Source organism: Pneumocystis jirovecii (genome assembly GCF_001477535.1).
Source record: "Pneumocystis jirovecii RU7 chromosome Unknown supercont1.4, whole genome shotgun sequence".
Lineage (NCBI taxonomy): Eukaryota > Fungi > Ascomycota > Pneumocystomycetes > Pneumocystales > Pneumocystaceae > Pneumocystis > Pneumocystis jirovecii.
Genome location: NW_017264778.1, coordinates 516,459 through 544,246, shown reverse-complemented (window position 1 = coordinate 544,246; position 27,788 = coordinate 516,459). Strand labels below are relative to the sequence as shown.

The following is a 27,788-nucleotide window of genomic DNA, read 5'->3' as shown; positions in this document are numbered from 1 at the left end:
TAGTTTTAAGGTTTAAATATTAAATATATAATATATTTAAGCTATTTATAGCTTTGAGAAAAAACTCCAAAATGCTTTTAAAAAAAAGAATTGTTTTGGAAATATATTAAGAGGAATAAATATCTAGAAGTTAATGGATTATTATATACATTTTTCTACAATTTATAAATAAAAATATTTTCAAGGAATCAAGATTTTAAATTTTATTTTCTTTAAAAAAAGAAAATTAAATGTGGGATATTAAGAAGTTCCATAATTCACATATTTACCAACAATTCAAAATTTTAACTAGAAACTATGCATGTATTGAAAAATGTACAAATACGAAAACTTTAAAACTTGATTTTAAATCTTTAGACATTAAATGGACTCAACGGTGGCAAGAAATGAAAAAAATGAATAAAGAATATAAAGAACAAAGATTAGGAAAATTTTACGTGCTAAGCATGTTCCCTTATCCCAGTGGATCATTACATATGGGTCATCTACGAGTTTATGCAATAAGCGACATAATCTCTCGTTTTCGAAAAATGCAAGGCTATGACGTTTAAAAATATATACATATTTATTATTTTAATTTATTTTTAGGTTATACATCCTATGGGATGGGATGCTTTTGGATTGCCAGCAGAAAATGCAGCAATTGAAAAAAATGTTTCTGCTGCAGAATGGACTTCACAAAATATTATAAAAATGAAGCATCAATTTTTGAAAATGCATACTGATTTTGACTGGGAAAGGGTATTTTAAAGATTCATTGTTTTTTTATCTTTTTCTAATTTATTTTTAATTAGGAAATTACTACATGTTTACCATCTTATTATAAGTGGACACAAATGCTTTTTTTAAAACTTTATAATACTGGATATGCTTATCAAAAAGAAGAATATGTCAATTGGGATCCTGTAGAATGTACTGTTCTTGCTAATGAACAAGTCGATACGTTAGGTAGATCATGGCGTTCTGGTGCTATTGTTGAAAGAAAAAAATTGAAACAATGGTTTCTTAAAATTACCGATTTTTCTGAAGTACAGAAACATTTTTATATAATAATAATTCTTATATCATTAGTCTCTTCTTGAAGATATCTCTCTGCTTAAAAATTGGCCCGAAAGAGTAAAAATTATGCAAAAAAACTGGATTAGAAAACTAACTGGATTTGAATTCTCTTTCAATTTAAAATACATTAATACAAAAGAACCTCTTAATTCACTTAAATACATACATGCATTTACGATACGTCCTAACACTCTATTTGGAATTCAATATATTGCTCTTTCACAATTTCACCCTCTTGTTTCTAGTATAGCTCTTAATGATCCAGATCTTCAAATATTTATAGAAGATATTTCAAGTATAGGTATACATTCCAAAAAAGGATTTTTATTAAAAAATATATATGCATATAATCAATTGATTCCTAACCGTTTTCTTCCAATTTATGTTGCAAAATATGTTTATGACAGCTATGGGTGTAATGCTGTTACAGGTATTCCTGATTATGACTCTCAAGATTTTCAATTTTGGAAAGAGAATTCTTCAAAAGTTAATATAAATGAAGTTAATAAAATAAGTATTAATAGCACATTTCTCTCTGAGGATTCAACGCCATTTTTTCAATTATCATCTGAAAAAGCAAATCAGTTAATTTTTGAGAAAATGAAATCATTAAATTTGTGTAAAACTATTACTTACTGGAAATTGAAAGACTGGCTTATAAGTCGTCAACGGTTTTGGGGAACACCTATTCCTATCATTTACTGCTCAAATTGTGGTGTAAGTGTCTCTTATATAAAATTTTACTAAAAGTTTTAGACTGTTCCTGTACCTGAATCCGATTTACCCGTATTATTACCTAAGAAATTTATAATAGAAAAAACTAGTAAATCACCATTAGCAAATGATAAAAAATTCTTATATACAAATTGTCCTAAATGTAATAATTTAGCTACACGGGAGACTGATACCATGGATACTTTTGTTGATTCATCATGGTATTTTATAAGATATACTGACCCTCAAAATACAAAAGAACCGTTTTCTTCAGAAAAAGCATCACAAATTTTACCAGTTGATTTATATATTGGTGGTATTGAGCATGCAATATTACATCTTTTATATTCTAGATTTTTTATGAAATTCGCAGTTAAAGTAGGATTATTAAAGAATATAAACAATGGGGAGCCTTTTAATAGATTAATTACTCAAGGTATGGTTCATGGAAAAACATATATTCATCCTATAAATGGTCGTTTTTTAAAACCAGAAGAATTGGATTTAAAAGATCCTAGTTTGCCAAAAATACAGAATTCAAATATAATTCCAAAAGTTAGATACGAGAAAATGAGTAAATCAAAGTATAATGGAGTAGATCCTATAAAATATATTGATATTTATGGCGCGGATTGTATTCGTGCACATATTCTTTTTGCAGCACCTATTACTGAAGTTCTTGAATGGGATGAAACAAAAATAATTGGTATCCAGAGATGGCTTAATAAAATATTCCGAATAGTTCAAAAAGCAAATATTAAAAAAAGTAAAAATATAGAATCATATCAAGTTAAATGGAACGATCTAAATTCATCAGAAAAAAAATTATGGATAATAGTCCAAAAAACAATTTATCAAGTTACACATATTTTTTCAGAAAGCTATCAATTGAATAATTCTGTTTCATCTTTAATGAAATTGACGCTTAGTCTTGAATCTTTTAAAAACAATATTTCCGATAATTTATATTTTTATGTTACAGAAATACTAGTACGACTCATTGCACCAATTACACCAGCTACAGCAGAGGAAATGTATTCACACCTTTACCTTACAGAAAATCGATCTATATTTGATTCATCATGGCCAATAGCTGATACTTCTATTCTAAATGAAGATATTATTAAAACAAGTGTTCAAATTAATGGAAAAACAAGATTTCATATTATATTGCCACACAATTGCACTAGTGAAGAAGATATCATACGTACTATAGTGGAAAATGAACAAGGGAAACAATGGATTAAAAATAACAACAAAAAAGAAATAAAACGAGTTATTGTCGCACCAGGAAATAAAGTCATTAATTTAATTACATCATGAAAAATAAAAGTGAAAAAAGATAATCTCAAATATATAAATACAACGCAAAATCAACACTCTTAATTAAGCTGTGCCTATAACAACAATATCAGTATTAATATAATTTCTTAAAAAAATAACCTCCAAAGCATATATTCTTTTAGGAAAATACTTAAGTTTTTTTCTTTCTTTCAAAGTCTTTAAGGATCTTTCATGACATGTTAATGCTAATCTCATTGCTTTAGTCTTTTTAGGACGCAAATCTAGCGGAATATATTTCTTATTTTTATAAAATATTCGAAGTTGCTTCCGTTGGTTCAAATTAATTACTGTAAGAACCCTAGCAATAGATTTGCGAACATCCGAGCTAAATTTGTAAGTAGGAAACTTTTTTTCAGTAAAACCTTACATTTTTGCTAATTTTGAAGCAGCTCCACCTGAAATTTTTTGAACACGTAATGTTAAAAGTTCTTGCTTTAATTCTTCTAATTCTTTTTCTAGTTCTGCTTTCGTTTTCTTACTAAGCGAATAAGCACTAACTTTCACCTAAAAACTGTTATTTTTTATTTTAAAAAATAGAAAAACTACCATTTTTTTTAACGTCAAAAAACGGTCTCCAGTTAACTTGAACCGTATAACCCTACCCTAACTTTTAATATTACTCTAGATTTTACTCATCAAATCAAGCTTAAAATAATGAAAGTTTAATAAATTAAACAAAAAAATACAAAAAAGGAACTAATGGTCTAAAAATTGCATAAAATATCAATTATATTTTATATGATAAAAATCATTAATATTTTTTATCAAATATCATGATATAGATTTTTTGCAAGGAATAAAATATGTATAAATGTTAGTAGATAAGAAAATATCATATTCAGTTTTATTTGGTAGTAAAAATAAACATATATTAGTGATCAAAAAAAGGAATCAGAGAAATTAAAAATATATTAATTTTAAAAACAAGGATATTATAAACTCAAACTTCAAGATGGTCTATGAAATAAAAATATAACGTATTACTTCTTATATAAATGAATATAAAAACACAGCAATATTATTTCCGTAAAAAAACATAATAGACTATTTTTTTTGGTTAATGGTCAACAGGATCAAATGGAAATATAACATTTCCAAAGGGGAAATGCTGTATAACTGGAAATTTTCCAAGTACTTCTGCATAGTACATCTTCAACATACCCTGTTTAGTAATTAGTAAGCTCATAATAGAGTTTATACAAAAAGTATACCTGGTTAACTTTTTTCCAGTGTTCCACACCTGATATGTCATATAAATATGGTGAGTGTTCAAAAAAAGGACCTTGTTTAACCTATTTCAAATTAATTAATTGACAAAGCAAGAACAAATAAAAACATCATTAATAAAATTTATGGCTCCAAAATATAAATTTTCATCCTTTTGTTGCTTGACTATATTTTTATCAAGGATATCTTTTGGAAAAACACTAGCATCGACATGAGATAATTGAGAGGATCCAAATACATATGGTAAAAAAAAATGATCATCAAGTCCCCATACACCATGAGAACCTGCAGGTTCCAAGTTATATGTTACAATAAGCGTCCTTGTGATTTCAAAGTATCTAAACAGGTCAAAAAGAAAAAAAACACATAAAACCCTTACTTGTTAAATATTTTTAAAACAATTGCAGGTTCGTCCCTTTTCAATTTGAAAAAACGAAGTAACAAAAGCCCACATAGAAATGCTGCAAAAGAAAGTTCATGGCCTGTGCCATAATCTAATCTTTGTCCATGGCCAAACCCTAACACAAAATATGGATAGAGTTCTCCTAGTGCTGGATATATCCATTCTGGAAGATATTTTTTTAACAATTCAAGTCCTTCCTTTATAAATATTAAGAACATATATACTAAAAGAGACATTAACAGACATTTTCAAGACGATAAATCCATTTTTGAAATGCTTTATTTCCAAAGCGTTTGGGACCAATTTCTGGCGGAATTTCTTCAATCCAAGACAAAAGAATATCTAGAATATCCAAAACTCTTTGAATTTCTTCACTTATAGGGATTAAATCTGTCAATTTGGCTCCTGGAAGCACTGAATTTAAAATTTTAATAAAATGAACAATTCTTGTGCAAGCAACGGATTTTTGGAACTCAAAAACACCATTTCTTGAGTCAATTCGTTTTAAACATTCAGAAGAAAAGATTTCTGATGCAGAAATTTCATCAAAAACTTCTAATTGCTCATTCATTTAAAAATAATAAAATGAACGTTGAATACAGATCAACGTTAAAAAATATAAAAAATATAAAAAAATAAAAAATAGTTTAAAAAAATATTCTAATAAGAATCTGATATATTTTATGGATTTAAGGTATAAAAATATATAAAAATATATATAATATGTTTTTTTTTATCAAAAATAGGTGATTTTCAAGTAAATAATAAAATATCAATAATTAAATAAATATTATATTATTGAAAAAAGTCAAGAGTTTTTTTTGAATAGTTTTAAATATTAAATATGGGAAAATCAAGTAAAGATAAGGAATTAATCTTTCTTTTTATGTAAAAATGTATTTTTGACATAAATTAGAGAGATATTTATTATAGTATTTAATACGGGAACAATTTGATAATTAATTTACAAAAAACAGGACTTGCAAAAGAAGAAGGATGGAGAGCTCGTTCAGCATTTAAATTGATTCAGTTAGATGAAGAATTTGGGCTTTTAAAAGGTATTTTAACTCAAAATATTTCTATATAAACAGCAATTTTAATTTTATTTAAGACGTTAAAAGAGTTATAGATTTATGTGCTGCTCCTGGATCTTGGTCTCAAGTTCTCTCAAAAAAATTAATGTTTTTTATTTTAATATTATTTTCTGAGCTAATTTTTCAGAGAGGATAATGATTCTTGTGAAAACATAACGATTGTTGCAGTTGATTTACAACCAATGACTCCTATTAAAGGAGTAAAAACTCTTCAAGCAGATATTACACATCCAGATACTCTCTCTCGTATTTTAGAAATATTTGGTAATAAACATGCAGATTTGGTTATTTGTGATGGTGCACCAGGCAATATTTATAATTTATTTAAATAGTTTTTCTTATAAAAACTTTTAGACGTTACTGGTTTACATGATCTTGATGAATATATTCAAGAACAGCTTCTTTTTTCTGCTTTAAATATGACTACTTGTATACTTCGTCCTGGAGGAAATTTTGTTGCAAAAATATTTCGTGGTAGAGACATTAGTTTTTTATACGCTCAATTAAAATGCTTTTTTGAAAAAGTAACATGTGCAAAACCTCTTAGTAGCCGAGGAAGTTCTATTGGTATACATATATATATATAATTTTTCTCTATTAATTTTAATAGAGGCATATGTTGTTTGTGAAAATTTTTCTTTGCCTGAAGGTTATAAACCAGATATTTCTGCTCCTTTTCAAGAAAAAAATGATCCCGATATGAGTTATATTGTTCCTTTTGTAGCATGTGGAGATTTAAGTGCTTATGATTCAGAAGCAACGTATGTTTTTGATACAGATAAAAACTCAACAAGTTTAGATGCCATTCAGCCCCCTATTGGTAACATTCACTTTATTATTTCTTTAACATTATTACTAATAGGGCCTTAGCTCCTCCATATAAAAGGGCTATTGAAATGAAAAGAAAAGGCGAATTACAGTACATATAATATTAATAATATATAGTTTTGTAAACAAAAAATTAGTAATCAAAAATGGACTTATTATGGAACGTAATATTATTATTTTAATTAATAAAACATCAATATTTACATATGACCATCATCTACTTTGCCAGTGCTATAGAATCCGTGACAAACTCCAATATGTGCAATACGAGAACCTTTATATGTAAGAATTTATATAATTAAATTTTATATTTTACCCGAACTAGCAACCGGATCTATTTCTTTACCAACTATAATACAATCTTCAGGTGCTGTATACGTTTCAATAAGCTGTCCAAAAATAGAATGAATTGTTGCAATTATTTCTCCTTTTCTAACCCATGTATTTACTTCTGGAATGACTAAAATAATTAACAATAAGCAATTAAAGTTATTCTATATACCACTTAAAATTCCACCTTTAGTAGTAAATATCCAATACTGAATCTAATGTTTAAAAATGCAGTAAAAAAATACATACTCACGCTTTTATCACAAATAACAGGTTTAAATTCAGCCTGCTGATGTTCGTCCGGGATCATACCTAAATGACTTATAATATTGGAAACGCCTAATAAAGCATTTTTGACGAATCTTTTTTGAAATATACTTGGATTTCCTATCTATTTATAAAAGTTAATATACAAATATTATTCCTAATTATTTAAACCTCAACTGTAATTGCAGGAATTCCAACAGCCATAGCAGCACCTCTAAGAGATCCATCTGGACTTGTATTATGTACAATTATCTTCTCATTAATATTTCATTTAAATTTAAAGAATAAATACCTGTGGATTTTGCAAAACAGCCATCTTTCTTGTACGATCATCCAGCATATTAGCCCTTACATATAAGGAATTAACTCTTCCTTTAGATGCAGTATGCAAATCTATTAAATAGTCAAATTTTTTTACGATTCTCTCTATAAAATTATAAGCATATTGTTGAGCAGTAGACCCATTTTTTTTGCTAATTTTTTATTAAATAATTCTAAAAATAAATATTTGTTAAATTTACCCAGGCATTAATCTGTTTAAATCCTGAGATTTAAATCCCCTAGACGATGTTAAAAATCCTTGAATATTTGCCACTGTCACCGCAACGATTGTGCCATGAAGAGATTCAGGGTTAAGCTCTGATTCATATAAACGATGAACAACTCGAATGCCATTAACCTCGTTGCCATGTAAAGCACATGTAAGCCCAACGACTGGACCATGTTTTACACCTTATTTTTTTTAATAAAAAATTTAAACAAAAATAAATACCTCTTGCAACTAATACAGGAACAGATAGTGGTTTAAGAGCATCCTCAATAAGAGAAATCCATAGTTTACTAATTCTTCCTCTAGGTAATGATTCAAGATCTAAACAAGTAGTTGTAGGGATTTCAGAATCATCCAATGTCAATAATTTAATATTTGGGCTTTCTTCAGGTACTTGTGGAGGAGGAGTGCGTTTTCTCCATAACTAAAAAAATAAGAGGTCAAACTATTGATCAGACGAAAAATCAATCAACCTCTCGAGCTTTGTTAAGCAAATATTCATTCATATCAACCGACATAAATTTAAATTTAGACATAAGATTCTGTATTTCTTCATCATTAGACCCAATATCATGCTTGTAATTATAAGCTTCAAAATGAAAATTAGAAGTAACATATTTTTCAGATTTAGGCGTAATTGGTGAATAAGAAACATTCAATAACTCACATGATGCATTGATGGCCTTTAATACATTTGCAGACGCTTTTGCTGGTAAATTATTTGAAAGAAATCTATTTAAAAATCAATGACTACAACTCGTTAAATTTCTATTTACTTAAACTAAAAACATTAGATAAAAAAGAAGTCAATAGTTCATCCTTACATTTTTATCAAATTTTTTCTTTATCTTTTGGATCGCTGCCATATTGATCTGAACATATTCTTTATGACATAAATAAAAATACAAAATATCTCAATTTTATAATACCTTGCAATTCCTCAAGTGCCGTAATTACCTGCAAAAGTGATTTCCTCCTATTTCTATTAAAAATAAAAAACCTCACTTTCCTATAGTCACCATTCATTTAACTCTCCATCTGACATTTCATCTTTCCACTGACATCATATAAACTTTCAATTTGCCTCTATTTATAACACTTACCGATTCATCAAGAATCTTAAGTGATTCTGATGCTTTTTTTTCAATAACATTGTATCTATTATCTATTTTTTCAAGTTCTTGTGTCAAACGCTTATAGAATTCTTGATGAATATTTCTTGAGATCTTTGTATCATAATTATTGTCTATTAAAAACATAAATAACCTGTTTCCTCAAATATATATAAAAAACATACTCTTAAGTTCCTCATATGAAATCCTTATAAACTATTATAAGATTTAGAGATATTTCAAAATATTACTGCATACTTTTTTAAACATCTTATAATCTAAGTAATATTGGGACCATTTTGGATCTGCTGCACGCAATATTAACTGTTTTCCGAACTAATATGTACTTTTAAGCATAAATATATCTATTTTTTGCTCTATTTACCTTCATTTAAATCTTCATACAATCTAGTTACTGATCAAAAAACCAAAAAAAACACATATATTGTGCTTAATAGATGCAAAAAATACGAAAAACTCTTTTATTTTATAAAAAATAACCAAAAAGTCTCTTTTTTCTATCAAAATTCTTAATATCTATCACTTAGAAAATTGATCATTGATATTTAATGTGTTCAATCTTAATTTCGTTATGTTTTAGCTTTAATCGGAGATTGTTGACGACAATCAAAACGATCAGCAGAAAGATAGACAGAAAAAGCATCTAAATGAGCTGAAAAGAACGGATAAATAGATAATTTTAAGAAAAAAACGTAGTATATAGTATATTTGTGTTTTTTTTTTTAAAAAGGGATTATTATTAATAAATCAGCGAAAGATTTATATAACAATAAGTGTGCAATAAATATCTAATATTTGGGGAAAATTAAAAGTAGTTTGAACGTTTTTTGACAATGTCTCAACGAGTTTTAAGGAAACGGACAAAAGATTTTGAAACGGAAGCTCTTGAACGAGAAGAAACGGGGCAGAAAGAAAATAGAAAAGAAAATTCAGAAAAACCAATAAAAGGGCTTAAAAGACAACGTACAGATGATCAAACAAGCTTGAGTATGAATAAAGATGATCATTCTGAAAGAAGGGGTCATAGAATGCGTACAAGATCTATGGAAGCAATATCGACAAACAAACAGAGTGGTTTATATCATATGAAGGAGGTACGAAGTGACAGTGGAATTCGAGAACAAGAAGCTGTTGCTAAGAATAATGAATTGAGAAAGGGTCGAGTAGCAGTCGAAAATGATGAAACAGTAAATAGAGCAAAGAAAGCACAAAATAAGATAAATAGTTCGCCAACAATAAAGCAAAACACTACACAGAAATCCGACATTCAGCCAATGTCTACGATAAACAAGCAACTGGAGCGTATTTTGCAGCGTTTAGATAGTAATGAGACACGGTTTAAAGAACAATTGCACCATTTGAATCAATCGTAAGTTTAATTGATATTTGAGACATAACAAATAATATTTCCATAGAGTGGAACAATTAAAAGGGAAAGTTTTAGAAGAAATGCCGAATAAGGAGATAGAGTTTCCAAGAAATCAACATATACCTCAAAAAGGTTATTATAATACTATTATAATCCTTTTTATATATATTTTTAGATATTCAATTAGCAGAATTTTTTTCTGAAAGAAATAAAGGAGAAAAAGCCCCTCTCAAGTATCACCCTAGTGATATTTCTCGAAGATCGTCTATAGATTTAAATCATGATGAAAATGATCCATACCCTTCGAATTCAGCTATGGCTCTTTACAAAATATCTCAGGAAATAAGGTCTCCCCCTCATTATCATAGTAGTAGAAAACGTCAAAAATGGACTGAAGACGAAGTCGTTGCCTTAATTGATCTTGTTAGTATTTATGGGCCTTCATGGGCTAAAATCAAAAAAATGGACATTCATGGTTGGCTTCAAAGAAGAACTCAAGTAATAAATCTTCAAATATATAGTTTGAAAATCAACTAATTTTATAGGTTGATCTAAAAGATAAAGCACGCATTATAAAGGTAAATAAAATAAATGATTTAAACATATAATTAATTGTTTAGCAACATTTATTAGAAACTCCTGATATTTGGAATCAATTTGTTCTTCAATGTGAAAATTGGGAAGCAGTTTCTGTTGGAAACTCACTCGGACATCGTGGTGTTCATTCATCATAAATCTGTATTAAAAATAGTTAAATATTTGTTTTACTAAATAATAATACGATTAAACTTATATATAAAAGTAATATTAATACTTAAAGTATTTTTGTATTTTTAAAAATGTGATTTTGTCAAGGTTTTTGTCATGTTAAAAATATTTTTAATTTAATTTGTATTTAATTAGTATATCGTTTTTTAAAAATGTATTTAGAATCAGTTTAGAAATATAAAATATGCATGGACGACTATTTTTGATAGTTATTTAAGCACGTTTCATGATGTTATATAATTTCTTTTTATATTATGGTAATTTTTAATCACAATAATAAAAATAACCATTTTAATATTTCAAAATTTGATAAAATTCTTGAATTTAAAAATATATATTATTGATTGATGTATTTAATAAATAAATAATTATATAAATATATAAAATATTAAAAAAATCACGTATATTGTAAAAAAATTAATTTATTATTAAATTAAAATAGAAATAAATAAATCTTAAAAAAATTATTAGATTTAATAATATTATTTCAGAAGTTTTTTAAAAACTGAAAATAATATATATATTTATTTATAAAAAAGATATATTTTTTAATATTTATTTTAAATAATTATTTGATAGTCTATAGAAAATAATAATTACAAGTTTAAAAATATATTTATATATTTATATTAATTAACATTATGGGTATTTAATAATACTTTTATTAGAAAAATTAAATATATATATTTTAAAAAAACAAATATATTTTCTTTTTTAAATCTTTTATATCATAAACAATAATAAAATATCTATTCAATAACTTTTTATCAGAATTTAATAAATAAAAAACACAGAATGTTAAAATTATGATTTGGTTATTATTATATACTACAATTCTTTATACTTTTTTAATATAAAATTTAAATCAAGATATCTATGATTTTAGTTTATATAGAAAAATAATTTAGGATTTTTGTGAAAAGTAAATGAAAAGAAAAGAATTTGAAAATGCTTTGTCTAAAAGATCTTTACAACTAAACAATCTACCTTGGAAAAAAGTAAAAATTTCATGTGAGCTCGAAAATTTAGATGGATTTATAGATCTTGAAGAAATAGAAGGAATTAACTTAAATATTAAAAAAAAAACAGAGAAAAGTGAAGAAAAAAAGGTATTTAGTTATATTTATACTTTTTATCCCAAAAAATAATATTTATAAGGAAATAACAGATAAAAGTATTAAAAATAAGGAAATCAAACAGAAAACATTAAAATCAGATACAGAAGCAAATATTTTAAATAAAAAACAAATATTATCCAAAAAAAAAAAGAAGGATGAAAAAAAATATAGCAATTTTTCACTTAAACCAGAGTTTATTGATATTTCTCAAAAATTTGATGAAATTTCAACAAGTCTTCCAGAATGGACAAAATTTGGCTTATCAGATATCGTCTTGAAAAATTTAAGTTCTTTATCCTTTTTATCTCCAACACATATACAAAAAATGGCAATTCCAAGTATAATAGAAGGAAAAAGTGTTATAGCTAAAGCAGAAACTGGATCAGGAAAAACATTGGTATTCGGGATCCCAATAGTGGAATATATTATTAAAAATACACTAAATACAGTTTCAGCACTTATTTTAGTACCAACAAGAGAATTGGCACATCAGATTATGAATCATCTTGAATCTATTTCCAAATTTTCTTCAATTTTTATTATTGCTATTATTGGAGGATTATCAGTTCAAAGACAAGAAAGATTGTTTAAAAAAAAACCAGATATTATTGTTGCTACACCAGGAAGATTATGGGAAATAATTAATCAAAATAATTATTTTCTTACAATGCTTTCTAAAGTTAGATTTCTAGTACTTGACGAAGCAGATAGACTTTTACAAGAAGGTCATTTTAAAGAACTAGAAAAAATTCTTAATTTCCTTAAAAGATATAAAATCCAAAGACAAGTATTGGTTTTTTCAGCAACTTTTAAAAAAAGTTTACAAAAAAAAATAGAAAATAGCAATTTTTTCAAAACAAATACTTCCACTGAAGATGAAATAGGTTAGAGATGAAATATAATAAATTTGCCTTTTAAAAGTATTAGAGTTATTTTTTAAGAAATTAAATTTTGGAAAAGAAATGAAATTTATTGATGCCAATCCTCAAGAAAACATTCCTAAAAAAATAAAAGAAGGAATAATAGAATGTAAAGACACAGATAAAGTTTATAAAATTTCATTTAAAATATCATATATTTACTATTTATAGGACTTATATCTATATTACTTTTTATTAAAATATCCGGGACGTACTATTGTTTTCATGAATAGTATAGAACATGTTCATCGAATTGTACCTATATTGAATGAACTAAATTTAAAACCTCTTTCTCTACATTCTCAACTTCGTCAGAAACAAAGATTAAAAGTTATCGAAAAGTCAGTTCTATGTATTTTTAAAATATAAAACTAAACTTAATAGATTTAATAATGAAATAAGTATTTTGATTACATCGGATATAGCAGCTAGAGGAATTGATATTTCTGAAATAGACCATGTAATTCATTATCATTTACCAAGGTCTGTAGACCTTTATATCCATAGATCAGGAAGGACAGCACGTGCAGAAAATTCTGGAGTAGCTGTTTTACTATGTACACCAACTGAAACAATTAAATTTCGAAAAATGTTATTTTCTTTAGAAAAAAGTATTGATGAAATATTATTTTTTCCTATAGACTACTCTTTATTAAAAAAACTAAAACCACGTATTTATCTTGGGAAAAAAATTACAGATGCTATGCATTATTTAAATAAACAGAATAATAATTGGTTAAAAGAAGCAGCAGAGGACCTCGGTATTGATTTGAATGAGTTAAATTCTAAAAAGCAAGTTTTTACTTTTTATTTTTACATTATTTTCTAATATCATTTTAAGTAATAAAAAAAAGGATATTTCAAAAAAAGAAATCCAAATTCTTCGGCTTCAATTAAAAGAACTTCTCTCACAAACACTTTATTCTGGATTTTCGCAAAAATATTTGACAAATGGTCCTAATAACATTGCACAGAATACTATCGAAGGAAAAACACATCCTACTTTTTTAGATACAATAAAATTAAATGCTCTTCATGTTTTTCAAAAAAAGCAAAATCCCATTCTTCATAACAATAATAAAGATCTAAAAACATAATGAAAAAACATTTATAATAAATAAATCAAAACTATAATTCTTGAGAAAAATTCAGTAGATATCCTATATAAATAAAATTAAAACTATTCGAAAGCAAGATGCCATATACAACATAAGCTGTAGATTAAAAAGCTAATTATCTGATTAGGCAATTTAATTGAATTTGTAAGACATTACCTAAATAAATCGCTTAACATATCGTTCTAAAATAATCAAATAGATTTTATTTTATACAAACACACAACTGTACATTGTCCATAACAAAATAAAAATAATAAACGTCATTTTATCTGCAGTATATATCAACATATTCAGAATGAACTAAACATTATTTTAGTATTATAATTACATTAATACTAAAATATCATCAAATGACAGAAAAAATATAAATAGTCAATGAAAAATGCTTCAAAGTAGCTCCTAATGAATCCATTTGTCATCAATATGTTTCTTCAAATTTATCAAGCTTAACAAGGACATGGCCAACATCTTTAATATCCTTTGCTTGAAGTATTGCCTGATTTACCAGCTTGGAAACACCTTCTATAAGTTCCCACTCTTTACGTGTCATACTAACACCAATCAAGCCGTTAAAAGTTTGCATTTCAGGTGCAGCTAACTGCTCTAATCGTTTTCTACCTATTTTAACATAATCCAACCGCATCTACCATACATACAAATCATCTGATTGACGAACTGATGCATCAGGAAATGACGGTTTCTTTGATATTAATGTATACATATCAATCAATCGCCTGAACTATCAACAAGTTCCAATTTTTACATAATAGACTTACTCAGACGTACGTAAAACAATTTTAGAAAGAATTTCTTGTTCATCTTGGCACGGATCAACAGCTGAAAGGGCCTGTTGAGAACAACAGGAGCTAAAACTTTAAGTTGATGTGTTTTTTAATATTGATATTTTACCAATTGGAAGAAACGTGTTCTGAATGCAATAAAGCGGTACGTTCATGAAAAGACTATTAAAATAAGCTAAAATATCATTTTATAGAGTGTAACAAACACTTTGTTTCCATAAACTGCCTCTACAAAGGCTCCAACAACTACCCATCTAAAGAGCTGTTTTTTCGAGATAATCACCGAAATATCTATTTAAATAAATAATAAAGATATATAAGGGAAAAAACAAATAAATAAAAGGATTATTTAGTATTTCTTCCTAAAGATGTTTTTTTCTTTCAAGGAATATGTTTTATAAGGCAAAGAATAAATATTTTAATATAAAAAGTAAAATTAATGAAAGTCCAAATATTCTAAAAAGGTATTATAAGATACATAATATTCATGGGATGCATATTCATGATTATTGTTATTGAGAAAAAAAAGTTTTTTTTCAGAACAAAAAGTACAGATATTGATATATGTATAAAAAAAGTGTTTATAAAGAGTATATGAATAATATATACTAAAGTAGAAAGATTATAAATGCTTTGGCTACATATGTATCTATAAAAGAAGCTAACGTTTCTTATAAAGCAGAAATTATATTTTTCTTTTAAAAGAAAAAAATAGTTAGATATATATTGAGATTTAACTCCAGAATCTCTGTTAATGTTTAAAATAAACAGAAAATACACTTTTATCTATTTTATAAAACAACATTTTTTATTATTAAATATACAAACTATTGAATTTTGAAGAAATGTAAAAAATGAAATAAGCTAAATAATTTAAATAAAACTACATAACAAAGGACAAAATAAATCATGTCAATATTATGTCTTTGAAAAAACACATATATTCATTCATTTAAATACAAATAAAATCATTTTATAGACAGATAGCTTAACATAACTTTTCTTTTTTGATATTGTTATACTTTTCAATAACTTGTTTTCTTACAACCAAAACAAAAAACACTTACACATAAAAACCATTGTTCAAAATATATAAAAAACAACAAATATAGTTCAATTCATACGTTTTTTTGCATATCCCAATATTCATCTAATTCTTCACTCTCAGTTATCTCGGACACTTGTCGATATTCATCTTTACATAATGTCAGCACCTTCTGAAGAAGATAAGAAGCCAACTGAACATATTAATCTCAGAGTATTTTCAATAAAAAAATAGAAAAAAAACTAAAAAATCACTGACAGGTTGTTGGTCATGATAATAATGAAGTTTTCTTCAAAATCAAACGTCATACACCACTTAGAAAACTTATGGAAGCTTATTGTGAGCGTCAAGGAAAATCAATGAATACACTTCGATTTCTTGTAGATGGAGAACGTGCACGGCCTGAACAGACACCTGCAGAGGTAATATTTTGGCTTAAAGGATGTATTTTTGTCTTAAAATAACAGCTTGATATGGAAGATGGCGATCAAATTGAAGTTATGATTGAACAGGCAAGCACAAATGTATAATTTCTTATTTCTGATTTATAAAAGCTTGGTGGAACAGCAAATACGTCTTAAGATGTTGCTGATTAATATTAAAATACAAGTTGGGCGGCAAAAAATATATTTCAGGGTTAAAAAAAGTCTAATTTTTTGAAACAGTAGATATTGTTAATAAAAATGCATAAAAGGCGATTTCTTTATTATAATAAAGTACGTATTTACTGAAAAAATGTCTTCAGTAGAATAATGTGTCTGTAAAACTTTTCAGTATGGTATAAACAAATGTTAAAATGTATTAAAATCCTTTCTCCCATATTTCTTCTTTCAGATGTTCCTGTGCTTTTTTTTCTTTAAGTGTTTCAAGGAATTGGTGTATCATGATCTCATCATATTCTTTTTCTTTTGCAGTACGTGGTGCACGTACACCAAGAACACCTGTAATAAGACGTTTTGCAACGGTTGATGTTTTTAACGGTCTTTTGTCCAGGACTGGGGATTTCTGTTCTAATGTTGCAAGAAATGTGCTTTTATGGAATACAGTAAGAGGTATTTTTGTACGGGATGTAAAAGCTGAAGATGTTGAAGAACGAAGTGAATTATAGTCAGGTGGTAGCGGTGATAAACTTCCTATAGAAAGAGGAGATGAGAGATATTTGAAATAAGCATTGGTTGCTAATAATAAATTAAACGGATGTTTTTTAGTATAAAAAGAATATTACCGGCTTCTTCAGATAAAAAACAAAGTTGTGCTTTTGTATTATTGATCCATTTAATAAACATATGGTCCTTATCAAGGCCAAAAGAATTATAAATTTCTTCTTCACAAATACTAGAAGGCATATTAGATATTTCAAGTGTATTCGTCATAACTGTTTGTTGAGTTTCTGAATTTAAAGGTATAGAGACTTGAGATGATTTTTCTTCTTTTGAAAGAAGATCCTTAGATAATCCTTTTTTCAAAGATTGCTCATAATATTCCTCTGGTTTATTTAATAATTGCTCCCAACTATCCACTTCTTCTGATTCCCAAGATTCTTTAAATTTTTGAGAAGATTCCTCTGTTTCTTTTGTACTAACAACAAGAGAGTTCTTCATAGAATTTATAATATCATAGGCCTCTTTTTCAGGCAAATTTCCTGCTCTTAAACACATAATCTTCCAAGACGTTCTTTTAATCCACAATATTTTTTTATATTTATCAAAAAATACGATTTTTCAGAAAAAAAAAAAAACTTTAATAAAAAAGACCTAAAAATATCACTCAGAAGATTTTTCTTTTCTAAAATTCTTAATTTACCTGCTTTATTTGCTCTTTTACTTTTTAAAAAAATTATAACGTCTTGATAAACCTCGATCGATATATGTGCATAAAAAATATCTATGGAAAAAAATATCCATTTAGCAAGTTTTAATGGCAATAAAGATCTTCTTATTTCACTACTCTTTGACAATCCATCCTCTATTAATGCACAGGATCAAGATCGACGAACTGCATTACACTGGGCATGTGTTGGATCACAAACAGATATTGTTTTTTGGCTTCTTGAAAGACCAGATATTGATATTAATATAAAAGATGAAGGAGGTTTATGTTTTTGTGATAAGTAAAATATTTTTAACATTTTTTTCAGGCTGGACAGCACTTCATATTTCTGGTAATATTTGAAATATAAAAAAATGTAAGAATGTTAAAAAATCCTTATGTATTAGCTTCCATGGGGAATAATGAAATTGTATCGAAAATTTTATCACTAGAAAACTGTGAATTATCAGCTAAAAATAATGGAGGACAAACTGCCTTGTAATGAGTTTGAAAAAAATATTTTCATTAATTAATATGGACCAGACACTATGCAGTAAGCAAAAACCACCTAAAAGTATGCCTTTTATAAAAACTTATTGTTTCTATTATTAAAATTGAAGGTTGCTGAAAGAATTCTTGAAAAAGCTTCTTTTTTGGCTCAAGAAAAAGATAATCAACATCAATTGCCATTGCATCGAGCAGCTGCAATTGGATCAATACCTATGATTCGTCTTCTTCTTTCATATGATTCACCTATCAATGCACAAGATATTGGAGGATATACACCGCTTCATCATGCTTTTGAAGAGTGCCATCCAGAAGCAGTTGTTGAATTATTAATACAAGGGGCCAATATTTTAATAAAAAACAATGAAGACAAAACCCCAGAAGAAGTGTGTGGCGACATAAATATTAAGAAAAAGGTTTTGACAATTTGTGAAGATAGAGGAATAAAAATATAACTTTTCAAAAAAATAGTATCATTCCTATAATTTAAAATATATAATCTAAAATAAATATCAAATACGAATATTTTTTTAAATAGTAAAAATTACTGTCTGTTTTAATGATTATAAATTTTTGAAACAAGATCTTCTATTTGTTGCGTATATAATTCTTTCATATCTTTAATATCCTGTTTTAATTCTTCTTCTTTTTCACTTTTTTCTCCAAGAAGTTCTAAACATTTTTCGTAACGCTCATTTATATTTTTTAATTCTTTTTCTAAAACATTTACTTTATTTTGTAACTCTTTTGTTTTTTCAATTTCAATCATCAAATGAACAGACTCTTTTCTTGCTTCATCTCTTTGTTCAGTTATTTGATTAATTTCATCACGTGCCATCATTAGTTGTCTTTTAAGCTTTTGAACAGATGAACTTAATCGTTGTATTATATTAATATTTGTACCAATTTTAACTGTGGAACTACTGTGATCAGAAAAGTTAAACGGAAATGAAGAACCGAATGGCGAGATAGAATGTTCTATATTATGAATAAAATAGTCATCGTTAGTATTATCATTAGTGTTATCATTAGTATTATCATAATTGTTAATAATGTTATTATCATTTTTATCGTCAATTCTCAAGTTAGATGAAAGATGACAAGATAATATATTTGGTGTAGGAAGACAATTTAAATATTCTGGTGCAACATCAGATATTGGTTTATCGTGCTCTGAAGAATCATAATTTTTATCCAATAAATTTAAATTGCTATCAGTTGATAATATTTCTACAGGCTTATCTAACTCAGAAATATACGTCGGTACTTGCAATATTTCATTATTATTGTTAAAGCCAAATTCTTTCGCTCCGTCAATACACTGAAAATCTAATGACATTTTTAATTCTTTTAACTCTTCAGTATGGGAAATATTCATTTTAATAATAGTTTCTTCAAGCTTAAATATTTTTCCTGTAAGATCTTCATTTAATGATTTCGTATACTTAATAATATTCTCATTATTCAACAATTCCATTTTTAATTTTTCTAACTTTTTATTTGTAGATTCCATTTCTTCTTCCTTAGATTTTATAAATATATGAAAAAACAAGATATTTCTTACTAAATATTTCAATTTTAAACTTTTTTGATCAATAATTTCAAGACATTTCTTGTTTTCTTCTTGTAAAACAGCATTTTTGGTATATAAGTCGTCATCTTTTTCTTTCCAATGTTGAGAGGCAATCAAATATTGAGTTTGTAATGCTTCATTCTCTCGTAACAATTTAACATATGCATTAGCATCCACACTTAAGGATATTTCTTCTAAATTACTCCTCAAAGTTTCAATTTTTGCTTCTAAAGCCTGTAAATTAGTTAAATAATTTTTATATTGATAAATTTTAAAATTACAGATATTTCATTAACATAATTTTTTTCTTTGGCTAAAAATTTAGTTTTTTCATCCTGTAAATGAGAATTTAGAGTATCAATCTCTGATTTATTTTTTTTTTCTAGTAAAGTCAAATTAGTATTTGCAATATTTAATGCTTCAGATAAACATTTTGATTTTGATTTTTCAATTTCTAACACTTGAGAATATTTAGATTTTTCCAATTCGTTTGCATGCGTTGTTGCATTTTCCAAAGTTTTTAATAAATTATTTTTGTCAATCTATATTTAAACGTAAATAATAAATCACATAAATATTTCATATACTTCAAGTTGATCACGTTCTTTTTTAATAATATCATATTCCATTTCCAATTTAGCCATTACGATTAAATGATCAGAAAGCAACTTATTATTTTCAGAACTGTATTTTAGCTTTTCTTTTAATTCAATTACTTCAGATTCTAATTTTTTCATCTTATTTTCCATCTCAATTATTATATTTTCTTTTTTTTTAATGTTAGATCGAAGATCTTTAATAATATTTATATGCTTTAACTCATTCTTAGACAATTTGCTTCCTTCTTCAAATAACATAGATATTTTTCTATCTTTTTCGTCTATTATTTTCTTTAAATCAAAAGGTATCATATTAATGTTTGAGGTATTAGATATAGGAAATGATTCTTGGAAAGTATTATCTATCTTTAATTTTTTATCTATAGAAACATTTCCTGAACCATTTTTTAATTTTGATCCATCCTTTAAATTATCATTATTTATATCAGTTTTTTCAACAAAATCTGGCATAGATGCAGGAAAAACACAAGAAGATCGATTTTCTGTGATTTCATTACTTTCATATGTTAAACAAAATTCCTCTTGATCTTTTTTTATTCCTTTATTTGTATAGATAGAACAATTTCTTGTCTTGGAATAATGTTGAGTATTTGAAAGATTATTCACATCATGTGTTCTTGAAACGATAGCTACAAGACGCTCTTGCATAGACTTTCTAGTGTTTTGTGCATGTTTTTTAGGCAAAGAAATATCTGGTGATGTTGATGTAGTACCAGATAATTTTGCTGAAATATATTAGTTTAATCAAGATCAAAAATAAAAAAATAAAACAGATCTTTAAAATTCTTTTATTTTCCTTCAAGATTTTATGAAATAGAATTTTAAGTACTTTAATTCTTTAAAACTAACATCTTACCTGTACTTTCATAAGTAAGCTGCTCTACATTTGCAATTGCTTTCTTCAAAAGGTCACTCCACATAACAATACCAATTTATGAAAACCCAATATTCAATATACAAAAACAATATAAAAACATGTATATATCTTAAGGTTCAAAGATATCTATTCAATTAATATTTTGTCTAAAGATATTCGAAAAGATAAGATCTAAAAAATAAAAAGGATGAAAAAACTTTAGAAACTTTTTGATAAAACTTTATATTATTTAAGATCTATAATAACTATACTTTTTTTTTTTTAAATTATAAAAATAAAAAGATAATATTATCATTAATATTAAAGTGTTTTAAATGTATACACTAAAACATGTATCTAGATAACCGTTTTATATAAAACAATAATACTACCATAACTCTAAAAACCCTTTTTTAAAGGTTGAATCTAAAAATATAAAATCAAAGAATAAATAAGATTAATAAAAAACATTAATTTCAAACTATAGTTTGTTGATACAATAATATATTAATGTTTTTATTAATATTTTAGCTTAAATAATTTAAGATACAAAAAAATCTACGTTTTAGAATAGAAATACATTTTATTATAAGTAAATGAAAAAAGAAAATGTGTATATAGAAAAAATCGTATTATAGTATGAATTTGAAAAAAAGTACTAAAACATAAAAAAATTAATAAAAACCCTGTGTTTCAATGACTAATAAAAACATATTAACAAAATGTCTAGAAAACCAAAATGTACAGAATGTGCAGTTTTAATTCCTATGTATATAAATAAAAACATAAATTAAAAAAAATATACCAAGGCTGCAACATAAACTGTCGAACGGTTGTTAAAGCTTCATACTTTACATCGGAATCAGAGTGAGTCATTAGTTCCATAATTTTTTGTTTAGCACCCAGCTTTTGAGCATATCTAGAAACGTTAAGAAAAAAACAAAAAAAAAAACTGTCTCACAATTTTCCATTCGGATATTGTTGAATAAACTTTCCTATATCATGAATAGCAACAGCCAAAACCAAAGGATCTTTTGAAGCAAGAAGAAGACGTACAAGTTTCTTAAGCAATAAACAATCATTGTTCATTAGTTTAAAGGCATTTTCTTTCCAAAATTTCTCTGAAGAATGAGAAGGAGTCCAACTTAAATGCCCCGATTCTATTTCTAGAACATATTCATCAAACGTACTAACAAGTTAAAAATAGTTCCTATAATGTTATACATACGCTAGTCCTTCAAGATCAGCTTTTAAACTAGTTTTAACAAACTCTATATCTTCAATAGCTTCTTTATCGAGCCATTTTTTATCTGAGATAGTTTCAGTTAGCGAAAGAAGTTTAACAGCTAACATTGTTGAAAGATTTTCAGAGTGTGCCAAATTAATTAAATTCTATAAAAAAATAAGTCTGAAAAATAAACAATTTCTACTAAACCCTAAATATGGCGTAAATAACACGCGTTATTTTCTCCTTTATTACATTTTTTAACAAATTAACCAAGATGAGAATAATACTATGCCGTCTATTTCAAAATAAAATAAGATTTAAAAAATATACAGTATAATACCTATTAATTTCCTTAGCAATTTTCCATTCGAATGTAATAAGCCAGATGACAAGCAGTGTATGGTACTGAAGTTGTAAATTATCTTGGTTATTTTTCAAAATACATATTAAATTCTGCATATATGTAGATTCTTTCCAAAACCGCAAACGATTGAAAGAATTCTTAAGAGTCCCAGTTAACGCCTGTACCGCCAGATCTTGAATATTGTGATCAGGCGACTGACAAAGAGAAGAAATCCATTCAAAAAACCACGAAAGGGTAGTAGTAGGAATTATAGGAGCAGCACTAATAAAATAAATTTAAATAAAATACAATGCTAATACCACCTAACAAGAGATGACATTATTTTCCCCGATAATAAGGATATAATTTGATCATCATGTTTTAATAGTCTAAAAATAAATTTAACACTAATTGTCCCTCTTAAGAAAATAAAAAACCTCATCAATGGAGAAAAAGGAAAATTTTCCTTATTTTTGTATAAAAGAAGAACATTAGAAAACTTAGGAACATCTAAATACATTAAAAGTTAAAAAACAGGATAAAAATACAACAAAAACACCAACATACCATCCAAAAGATCACTGCACAATGTTAAAAGATACTGAAGGAGATCTATACGCTGAAATCGTTGAAACAACGTCAAAAACAACTCTGCATATTCTTTGCTTTCCTATAACAAAAATATAAATAATCGACAATATACTTCCAAAATAGAAAAACCTTCATCAAAACTAATGACCGACGCTTTCTAGAGTGCCAATCAAGAGCTTTAATCATCTTTACCTCTTCATCTGTTACAAGTCCTGCTCGCAGATGTCCTATCCATGGTATTGGCCGTAGACGAATACTTGATAAAAGCTCCTCAAGAAATACATTTGTCTGTAGATTCCAGACGTAAAACTAGATCAAATAAGTATTTTTCTTATTCAAAAAATTAATTATACTTCATTATATTCTTCTTCCATTGTTATTTTACATCATCTCCAGTTATATATCTAAAATATCGATTACAGCCGAACAGTAAAACAACTAAAAGCAAACAATGCAGTTAATTATAAGCAAATATAATATATTTTGAATAAATATTTTAAATAAAAACATAAGAAATAGAACTATTTTCTACTTTTAAAAAGATATTTTATAAGAAAAAAAGATAAAAGTGCATAGTTTATAAGATATAACACAGATTAATCGGCAATATTACTCAATTGAAGAGCTTAAATTTGTTGATATAAGTTGAAAATAAAGACAATTATAAGGTGTATAAAAAGGATATACTCTAAATATTGCAGTTGATCTATATATTTTTCAGTAGAAAGGGCTATTTTAATGAATATTATTAACTAAGCGTGAATTGTTGATCAAACAGTCTATATCATAGTCAATTTCAGCAGAAAGAAGCATCTGGAGGGTCAGTATTAGGAGTTTTTTGCTTTAACATATCAAGGGAGTCAGATAAGATAGATAATTAAAATATATGTATTTTATATGTATACTACAACTGGACAAACCCAACAGTCATCAAAAAATACTAAACGCCGAAAAGTAAGAGCTATATATTTTTATATTCAACATTTTAAAGTATAACAACAGGCCCATCACATGGCTCATGGCAGAGCTCAACTAGATAAAACGTTTCAACGACACAAAATGCTTAAAAGTAAAAACAATTTAAATAAAAACGACACTACAGATATAAATGCAGTTAATAGTGAGACAGAGGAGCAAAAAGATGTGTCTAGTCAACAAAATGGTTTAGACAAAGATGTAAATATACTAATATATAATATTTTTAGATTCTGAAACACGATAGCAGGCTCAAAACATTAAATTATACGAAAAAAAACATAAAATTAACTCTAATGAACTTTTAAAGAAATCTGCAACTCCTTTTAATGAAAAAAAAAATAAAAAAATAAATTCTTATAAAACAAATTCACAACTATCATCTGCCCCTATTATGAAAACCAAAGAAAATATTCAACCAAAAACAAACTCTAAATTGGTATGCATATGCACTTTAAGATATTTTTTATTTTCTAAAAAAACTAGATATGTTCTCCTCGGTTAGAATGGTATTATGAAGATGACACAATTTTTTCAGGGGAGAAAATAGAAAAAGAATCATTAGAAAAATTATATATAAAGGCAAATAGGTATCTTGAACTTGAGGAAGAAGCATATAATGTTTCAACATACATATCGTCGTCAGACAAACATTTTTTTGAAAATATTATGAAATCAGGGACATTAAGTGATAAAATTAGTGCATTAACGTTATCAATTCAAGAATCACCTTTGCATTCGTCAAAGAAAATGAGGATGCTACTAAATATGACAAAAAAGAAGAATAGAACCGAGGCTATTCAAAGTGTACAAGCATTAAAAGATCTTTTTATATCAACAGTATTACCAAATAGGAAATTAAAATATTTTAAACAAAAATTTCTTGATTCTAAAAATATAACCAAAAAAGAATTAATCATATGGGCATTTGAAGATTTTTTGAAAAAATATTATTTCGAATATTTAGAAGTCCTTGAAAATCTTTTGAAAGATCCATTGTCTTTTTTGCGAATACGTGTAGTAACTTATATATTTGAATTGATTAAAGACAAACCTGAACAAGAACAAAATTTATTAAGGCTTTTAGTAAATAAGCTAGGAGATTCCGAAAAAAAAGTTGCTTCAAAAACATCATATTGTATTTTACAGCTAACAGCAACTCATCCTGCCATGAAAGAGGTTATTATATCTGAAATAGAAAAACTTCTTTTTCGTTCTTCAGTATCTCAGCATGCACAGTATTATTCAATAATCACTCTTAATCAAATGGTTTTATCAAGGAAAACAGCAAATGTAGCAAATTATTTAATTAATATTTATTTTTTGTTTTTTACTAAACTTGTAAAAGCATCACAAAATACAGATAATTTAAAAAAGTTAAAAAGTCAAAAAGTTTTTCAGGAAACTAAATATAATACAAAACAATTAAATAATGATGCGTCTAATATTTATGAAAAAGAAATAAATTCGAAACTAATTTTGGCAATTATATCAGGAATAAACAGAGCGTTTTCTTTTTCAGAAATTGATGATAAAATGTAAATCAACCAAATTACTAGAATCCATACTGACTTGATAGATTTGAAACTCATATAAATACTTTATTTACAATGGTACATAACATTAATTTTAATACATCAGTTCAAGCATTAATTTTAATTTTTCAAATATCAAAGCATAAAGAAGTAAAACCAAAATTGTATTTTTAATTTTATTTTAATATTTTTGAAGGCCATATTAGACAGATTTTATCGGACTTTATACGAATCAATTCAAGATTTTAGATTATTTAATTCATCTAAGCAAGCGATGTATCTTAATCTTCTTTTTAAAGCTATTAAAACGGATACGAATAAAACAAGAGTGAAATCTTTTGTGAAAAGGTTAATACAACAAGCTAATATGCATCAAATAACTTTTATTTCCGGAATAATGATTTTGCTTAATGAGGTTTTTATTAAAATTTTAATAATTTTTTTTTAAAATATAAAGTTGGAAAAAATTCATCCAGAAATAAAATCTTTATATAATAGATATAAAGTTCAAAATAACAAGAATGATTCTACTAATGCCTTAAATAAGAATAAGTTATTTATAAAAGGTAATAAAAATATGTCTAGTTTATCAAACACTTCAGATAAATATGATGCTCGTAAACGGGATCCTCGTTATACCAATGTAAATATTTCTTATTTATGGGAGCTAGTAAGAGAATATTATATTTAATTTTCTGTACTTATCTTTTAGATTCCTTTTCTTCATCATTTTCATCCTACAATATCTTTATATGCAAAATCATTGTTACATGGTTATCAAATAATATCAAAGCCTGATCTTTCACTATATACTCTTTCACATTTTTTGAATAAATTTATCTATCGAAATCCTAAAACTAAAACTATATCTCAAAATCCTATTACGTACTCAATTTCTAAAAAAAATAAAGATACGTTTTCTTTAACTAAATCTGAAACTTTCACGGATCAACCTTTAAATAAAAAATCTTTCGTTGATCAAAAAATTGCACATGTTCCTCCTGATGAAGTCTTTTATTACAAATATTTTTCTCAAAAACATAAACAGAATATGAATAGTAAAAAGAAATTGACTAAAACAGTGCAAGCCAATTTCTCTGATAATAGTAATAAAAAAATATTGTTGAAAGTACTAATTTAAGTTAGTGATTGAAGATTTTGATGATTCAGAAAATTTTGATGATTCAGAAAATTTTGAAAATGATTTTGAGGAAAATCAAGATATTTATGAAAACGATCTAAATACTCAAGAATTTGATAATAATTACTTAAACTTTAATGAATCAGAAAGTGACTTAATTGGTAGCGATAATTTTGATCATTTCGATAATACAAGCCAAATGTCTATAAATGAATCTATAGATGATGCAACTTCAATTACTTTAACTGGGTTAAAACGTAAATCGAATGAAAAAAAAGATTATGTTAAAAAGAAAAAATTAAAACAATTACCAATTTTCGCACCTGTTGATGAGTATTCAGCTATTTTAGAATACTAATTTATTTTAATATTTAATTTTATTAATAAAAAAGCAAAATCATTATCATTAACAGTGATTTAGTCTATACAACGTACCTATTATGAAATTAAATAAAAAATAAAAAAAGGCTTCTAAATTTTATAAAACCATAATTTAATACATAATTATTGATTGTACAGAAGA

At 26.1% G+C, this 27,788-nt stretch overlaps 14 protein-coding genes across 14 annotated transcripts; 7 read left to right on the top strand and 7 right to left on the bottom strand.

Moving 5' to 3' along the window:
* Positions 1-230: 230 nt before the first annotated feature.
* On the top strand, positions 231-3,096 carry T551_01156 (leucine-tRNA ligase; the record flags this gene model as incomplete). Its single annotated transcript, XM_018373419.1, has 5 exons — positions 231-545; positions 589-741; positions 795-1,028; positions 1,072-1,776; positions 1,816-3,096. The coding sequence occupies 5 exons, from the start codon at positions 231-233 to the stop codon at positions 3,094-3,096; spliced, it is 2,688 nt and encodes an 895-aa protein (XP_018230587.1).
* Positions 3,097-3,159: 63 nt separating this feature from the next.
* T551_01155 (ribosomal protein L29) lies at positions 3,160-3,666 on the bottom strand (the record flags this gene model as incomplete). Its single annotated transcript, XM_018373418.1, has 3 exons — positions 3,160-3,442; positions 3,485-3,621; positions 3,664-3,666. The coding sequence occupies 3 exons, from the start codon at positions 3,664-3,666 to the stop codon at positions 3,160-3,162; spliced, it is 423 nt and encodes a 140-aa protein (XP_018230586.1).
* Positions 3,667-4,174: 508 nt separating this feature from the next.
* Positions 4,175-5,318, bottom strand: T551_01154 (peptidylprolyl isomerase RRD1; the record flags this gene model as incomplete). The annotated part of the gene is made up of 5 exons (XM_018373417.1): positions 4,175-4,279; positions 4,329-4,409; positions 4,454-4,682; positions 4,724-4,944; positions 4,992-5,318. The coding sequence occupies 5 exons, from the start codon at positions 5,316-5,318 to the stop codon at positions 4,175-4,177; spliced, it is 963 nt and encodes a 320-aa protein (XP_018230585.1).
* A 273-nt stretch (positions 5,319-5,591) lies between these two features.
* T551_01153 (ribosomal RNA large subunit methyltransferase J) lies at positions 5,592-6,837 on the top strand (the record flags this gene model as incomplete). Its single annotated transcript, XM_018373416.1, has 8 exons — positions 5,592-5,604; positions 5,725-5,805; positions 5,859-5,928; positions 5,969-6,138; positions 6,196-6,408; positions 6,452-6,661; positions 6,712-6,760; positions 6,807-6,837. 8 exons carry the CDS (start codon positions 5,592-5,594, stop codon positions 6,835-6,837), a joined length of 837 nt encoding a protein of 278 aa, XP_018230584.1.
* Positions 6,838-6,869: 32 nt separating this feature from the next.
* Positions 6,870-9,319, bottom strand: T551_01152 (uncharacterized protein; the record flags this gene model as incomplete). Its single annotated transcript, XM_018373415.1, has 17 exons — positions 6,870-6,943; positions 6,986-7,129; positions 7,172-7,208; positions 7,253-7,390; positions 7,438-7,518; positions 7,559-7,739; positions 7,788-7,998; positions 8,039-8,240; positions 8,290-8,548; positions 8,593-8,597; positions 8,641-8,699; positions 8,746-8,792; positions 8,836-8,873; positions 8,920-9,062; positions 9,114-9,144; positions 9,187-9,264; positions 9,314-9,319. The coding sequence occupies 17 exons, from the start codon at positions 9,317-9,319 to the stop codon at positions 6,870-6,872; spliced, it is 1,734 nt and encodes a 577-aa protein (XP_018230583.1).
* Positions 9,320-9,782: 463 nt separating this feature from the next.
* Positions 9,783-11,052, top strand: T551_01151 (uncharacterized protein; the record flags this gene model as incomplete). The annotated part of the gene is made up of 5 exons (XM_018373414.1): positions 9,783-10,318; positions 10,365-10,450; positions 10,494-10,816; positions 10,864-10,896; positions 10,939-11,052. 5 exons carry the CDS (start codon positions 9,783-9,785, stop codon positions 11,050-11,052), a joined length of 1,092 nt encoding a protein of 363 aa, XP_018230582.1.
* Positions 11,053-11,951: 899 nt separating this feature from the next.
* Positions 11,952-14,287, top strand: T551_01150 (uncharacterized protein). The gene is made up of 6 exons (XM_018373413.1): positions 11,952-12,195; positions 12,245-13,088; positions 13,126-13,250; positions 13,296-13,465; positions 13,509-13,916; positions 13,966-14,287. The coding sequence occupies exons 1-6, from the start codon at positions 12,013-12,015 to the stop codon at positions 14,219-14,221; spliced, it is 1,986 nt and encodes a 661-aa protein (XP_018230581.1). The 5' UTR covers positions 11,952-12,012; the 3' UTR covers positions 14,222-14,287.
* Positions 14,288-14,660: 373 nt separating this feature from the next.
* On the bottom strand, positions 14,661-15,296 carry T551_01149 (uncharacterized protein; the record flags this gene model as incomplete). Its single annotated transcript, XM_018373412.1, has 5 exons — positions 14,661-14,856; positions 14,899-14,976; positions 15,019-15,108; positions 15,152-15,204; positions 15,249-15,296. 5 exons carry the CDS (start codon positions 15,294-15,296, stop codon positions 14,661-14,663), a joined length of 465 nt encoding a protein of 154 aa, XP_018230580.1.
* A 950-nt stretch (positions 15,297-16,246) lies between these two features.
* T551_01148 (ubiquitin-like protein pmt3/smt3) lies at positions 16,247-16,668 on the top strand (the record flags this gene model as incomplete). Its single annotated transcript, XM_018373411.1, has 4 exons — positions 16,247-16,300; positions 16,348-16,509; positions 16,555-16,611; positions 16,642-16,668. The coding sequence occupies 4 exons, from the start codon at positions 16,247-16,249 to the stop codon at positions 16,666-16,668; spliced, it is 300 nt and encodes a 99-aa protein (XP_018230579.1).
* Positions 16,669-16,888: 220 nt separating this feature from the next.
* Positions 16,889-17,745, bottom strand: T551_01147 (uncharacterized protein; the record flags this gene model as incomplete). Its single annotated transcript, XM_018373410.1, has 2 exons — positions 16,889-17,265; positions 17,313-17,745. 2 exons carry the CDS (start codon positions 17,743-17,745, stop codon positions 16,889-16,891), a joined length of 810 nt encoding a protein of 269 aa, XP_018230578.1.
* A 228-nt stretch (positions 17,746-17,973) lies between these two features.
* Positions 17,974-18,858, top strand: T551_01146 (uncharacterized protein; the record flags this gene model as incomplete). Its single annotated transcript, XM_018373409.1, has 5 exons — positions 17,974-18,178; positions 18,225-18,248; positions 18,304-18,394; positions 18,440-18,470; positions 18,517-18,858. 5 exons carry the CDS (start codon positions 17,974-17,976, stop codon positions 18,856-18,858), a joined length of 693 nt encoding a protein of 230 aa, XP_018230577.1.
* A 101-nt stretch (positions 18,859-18,959) lies between these two features.
* Positions 18,960-21,516, bottom strand: T551_01145 (uncharacterized protein; the record flags this gene model as incomplete). Its single annotated transcript, XM_018373408.1, has 5 exons — positions 18,960-19,925; positions 19,968-20,210; positions 20,258-20,518; positions 20,564-21,321; positions 21,453-21,516. The coding sequence occupies 5 exons, from the start codon at positions 21,514-21,516 to the stop codon at positions 18,960-18,962; spliced, it is 2,292 nt and encodes a 763-aa protein (XP_018230576.1).
* Positions 21,517-22,186: 670 nt separating this feature from the next.
* On the bottom strand, positions 22,187-24,054 carry T551_01144 (H(+)-transporting V1 sector ATPase subunit H). Its single transcript, XM_018373407.1, has 11 exons — positions 23,968-24,054; positions 23,744-23,923; positions 23,591-23,693; positions 23,461-23,533; positions 23,347-23,412; positions 23,021-23,305; positions 22,888-22,975; positions 22,681-22,844; positions 22,414-22,641; positions 22,258-22,371; positions 22,187-22,217 (listed from the first exon to the last, which is right to left on the bottom strand). The coding sequence occupies exons 1-11, from the start codon at positions 23,986-23,988 to the stop codon at positions 22,211-22,213; spliced, it is 1,329 nt and encodes a 442-aa protein (XP_018230575.1). The 5' UTR covers positions 23,989-24,054; the 3' UTR covers positions 22,187-22,210.
* Positions 24,055-24,511: 457 nt separating this feature from the next.
* Positions 24,512-27,623, top strand: T551_01143 (uncharacterized protein; the record flags this gene model as incomplete). Its single annotated transcript, XM_018373406.1, has 9 exons — positions 24,512-24,568; positions 24,617-24,790; positions 24,837-25,028; positions 25,076-26,127; positions 26,169-26,274; positions 26,321-26,539; positions 26,582-26,794; positions 26,837-27,230; positions 27,271-27,623. The coding sequence occupies 9 exons, from the start codon at positions 24,512-24,514 to the stop codon at positions 27,621-27,623; spliced, it is 2,760 nt and encodes a 919-aa protein (XP_018230574.1).
* Between the last annotated feature and the right edge of the window lie 165 nt (positions 27,624-27,788).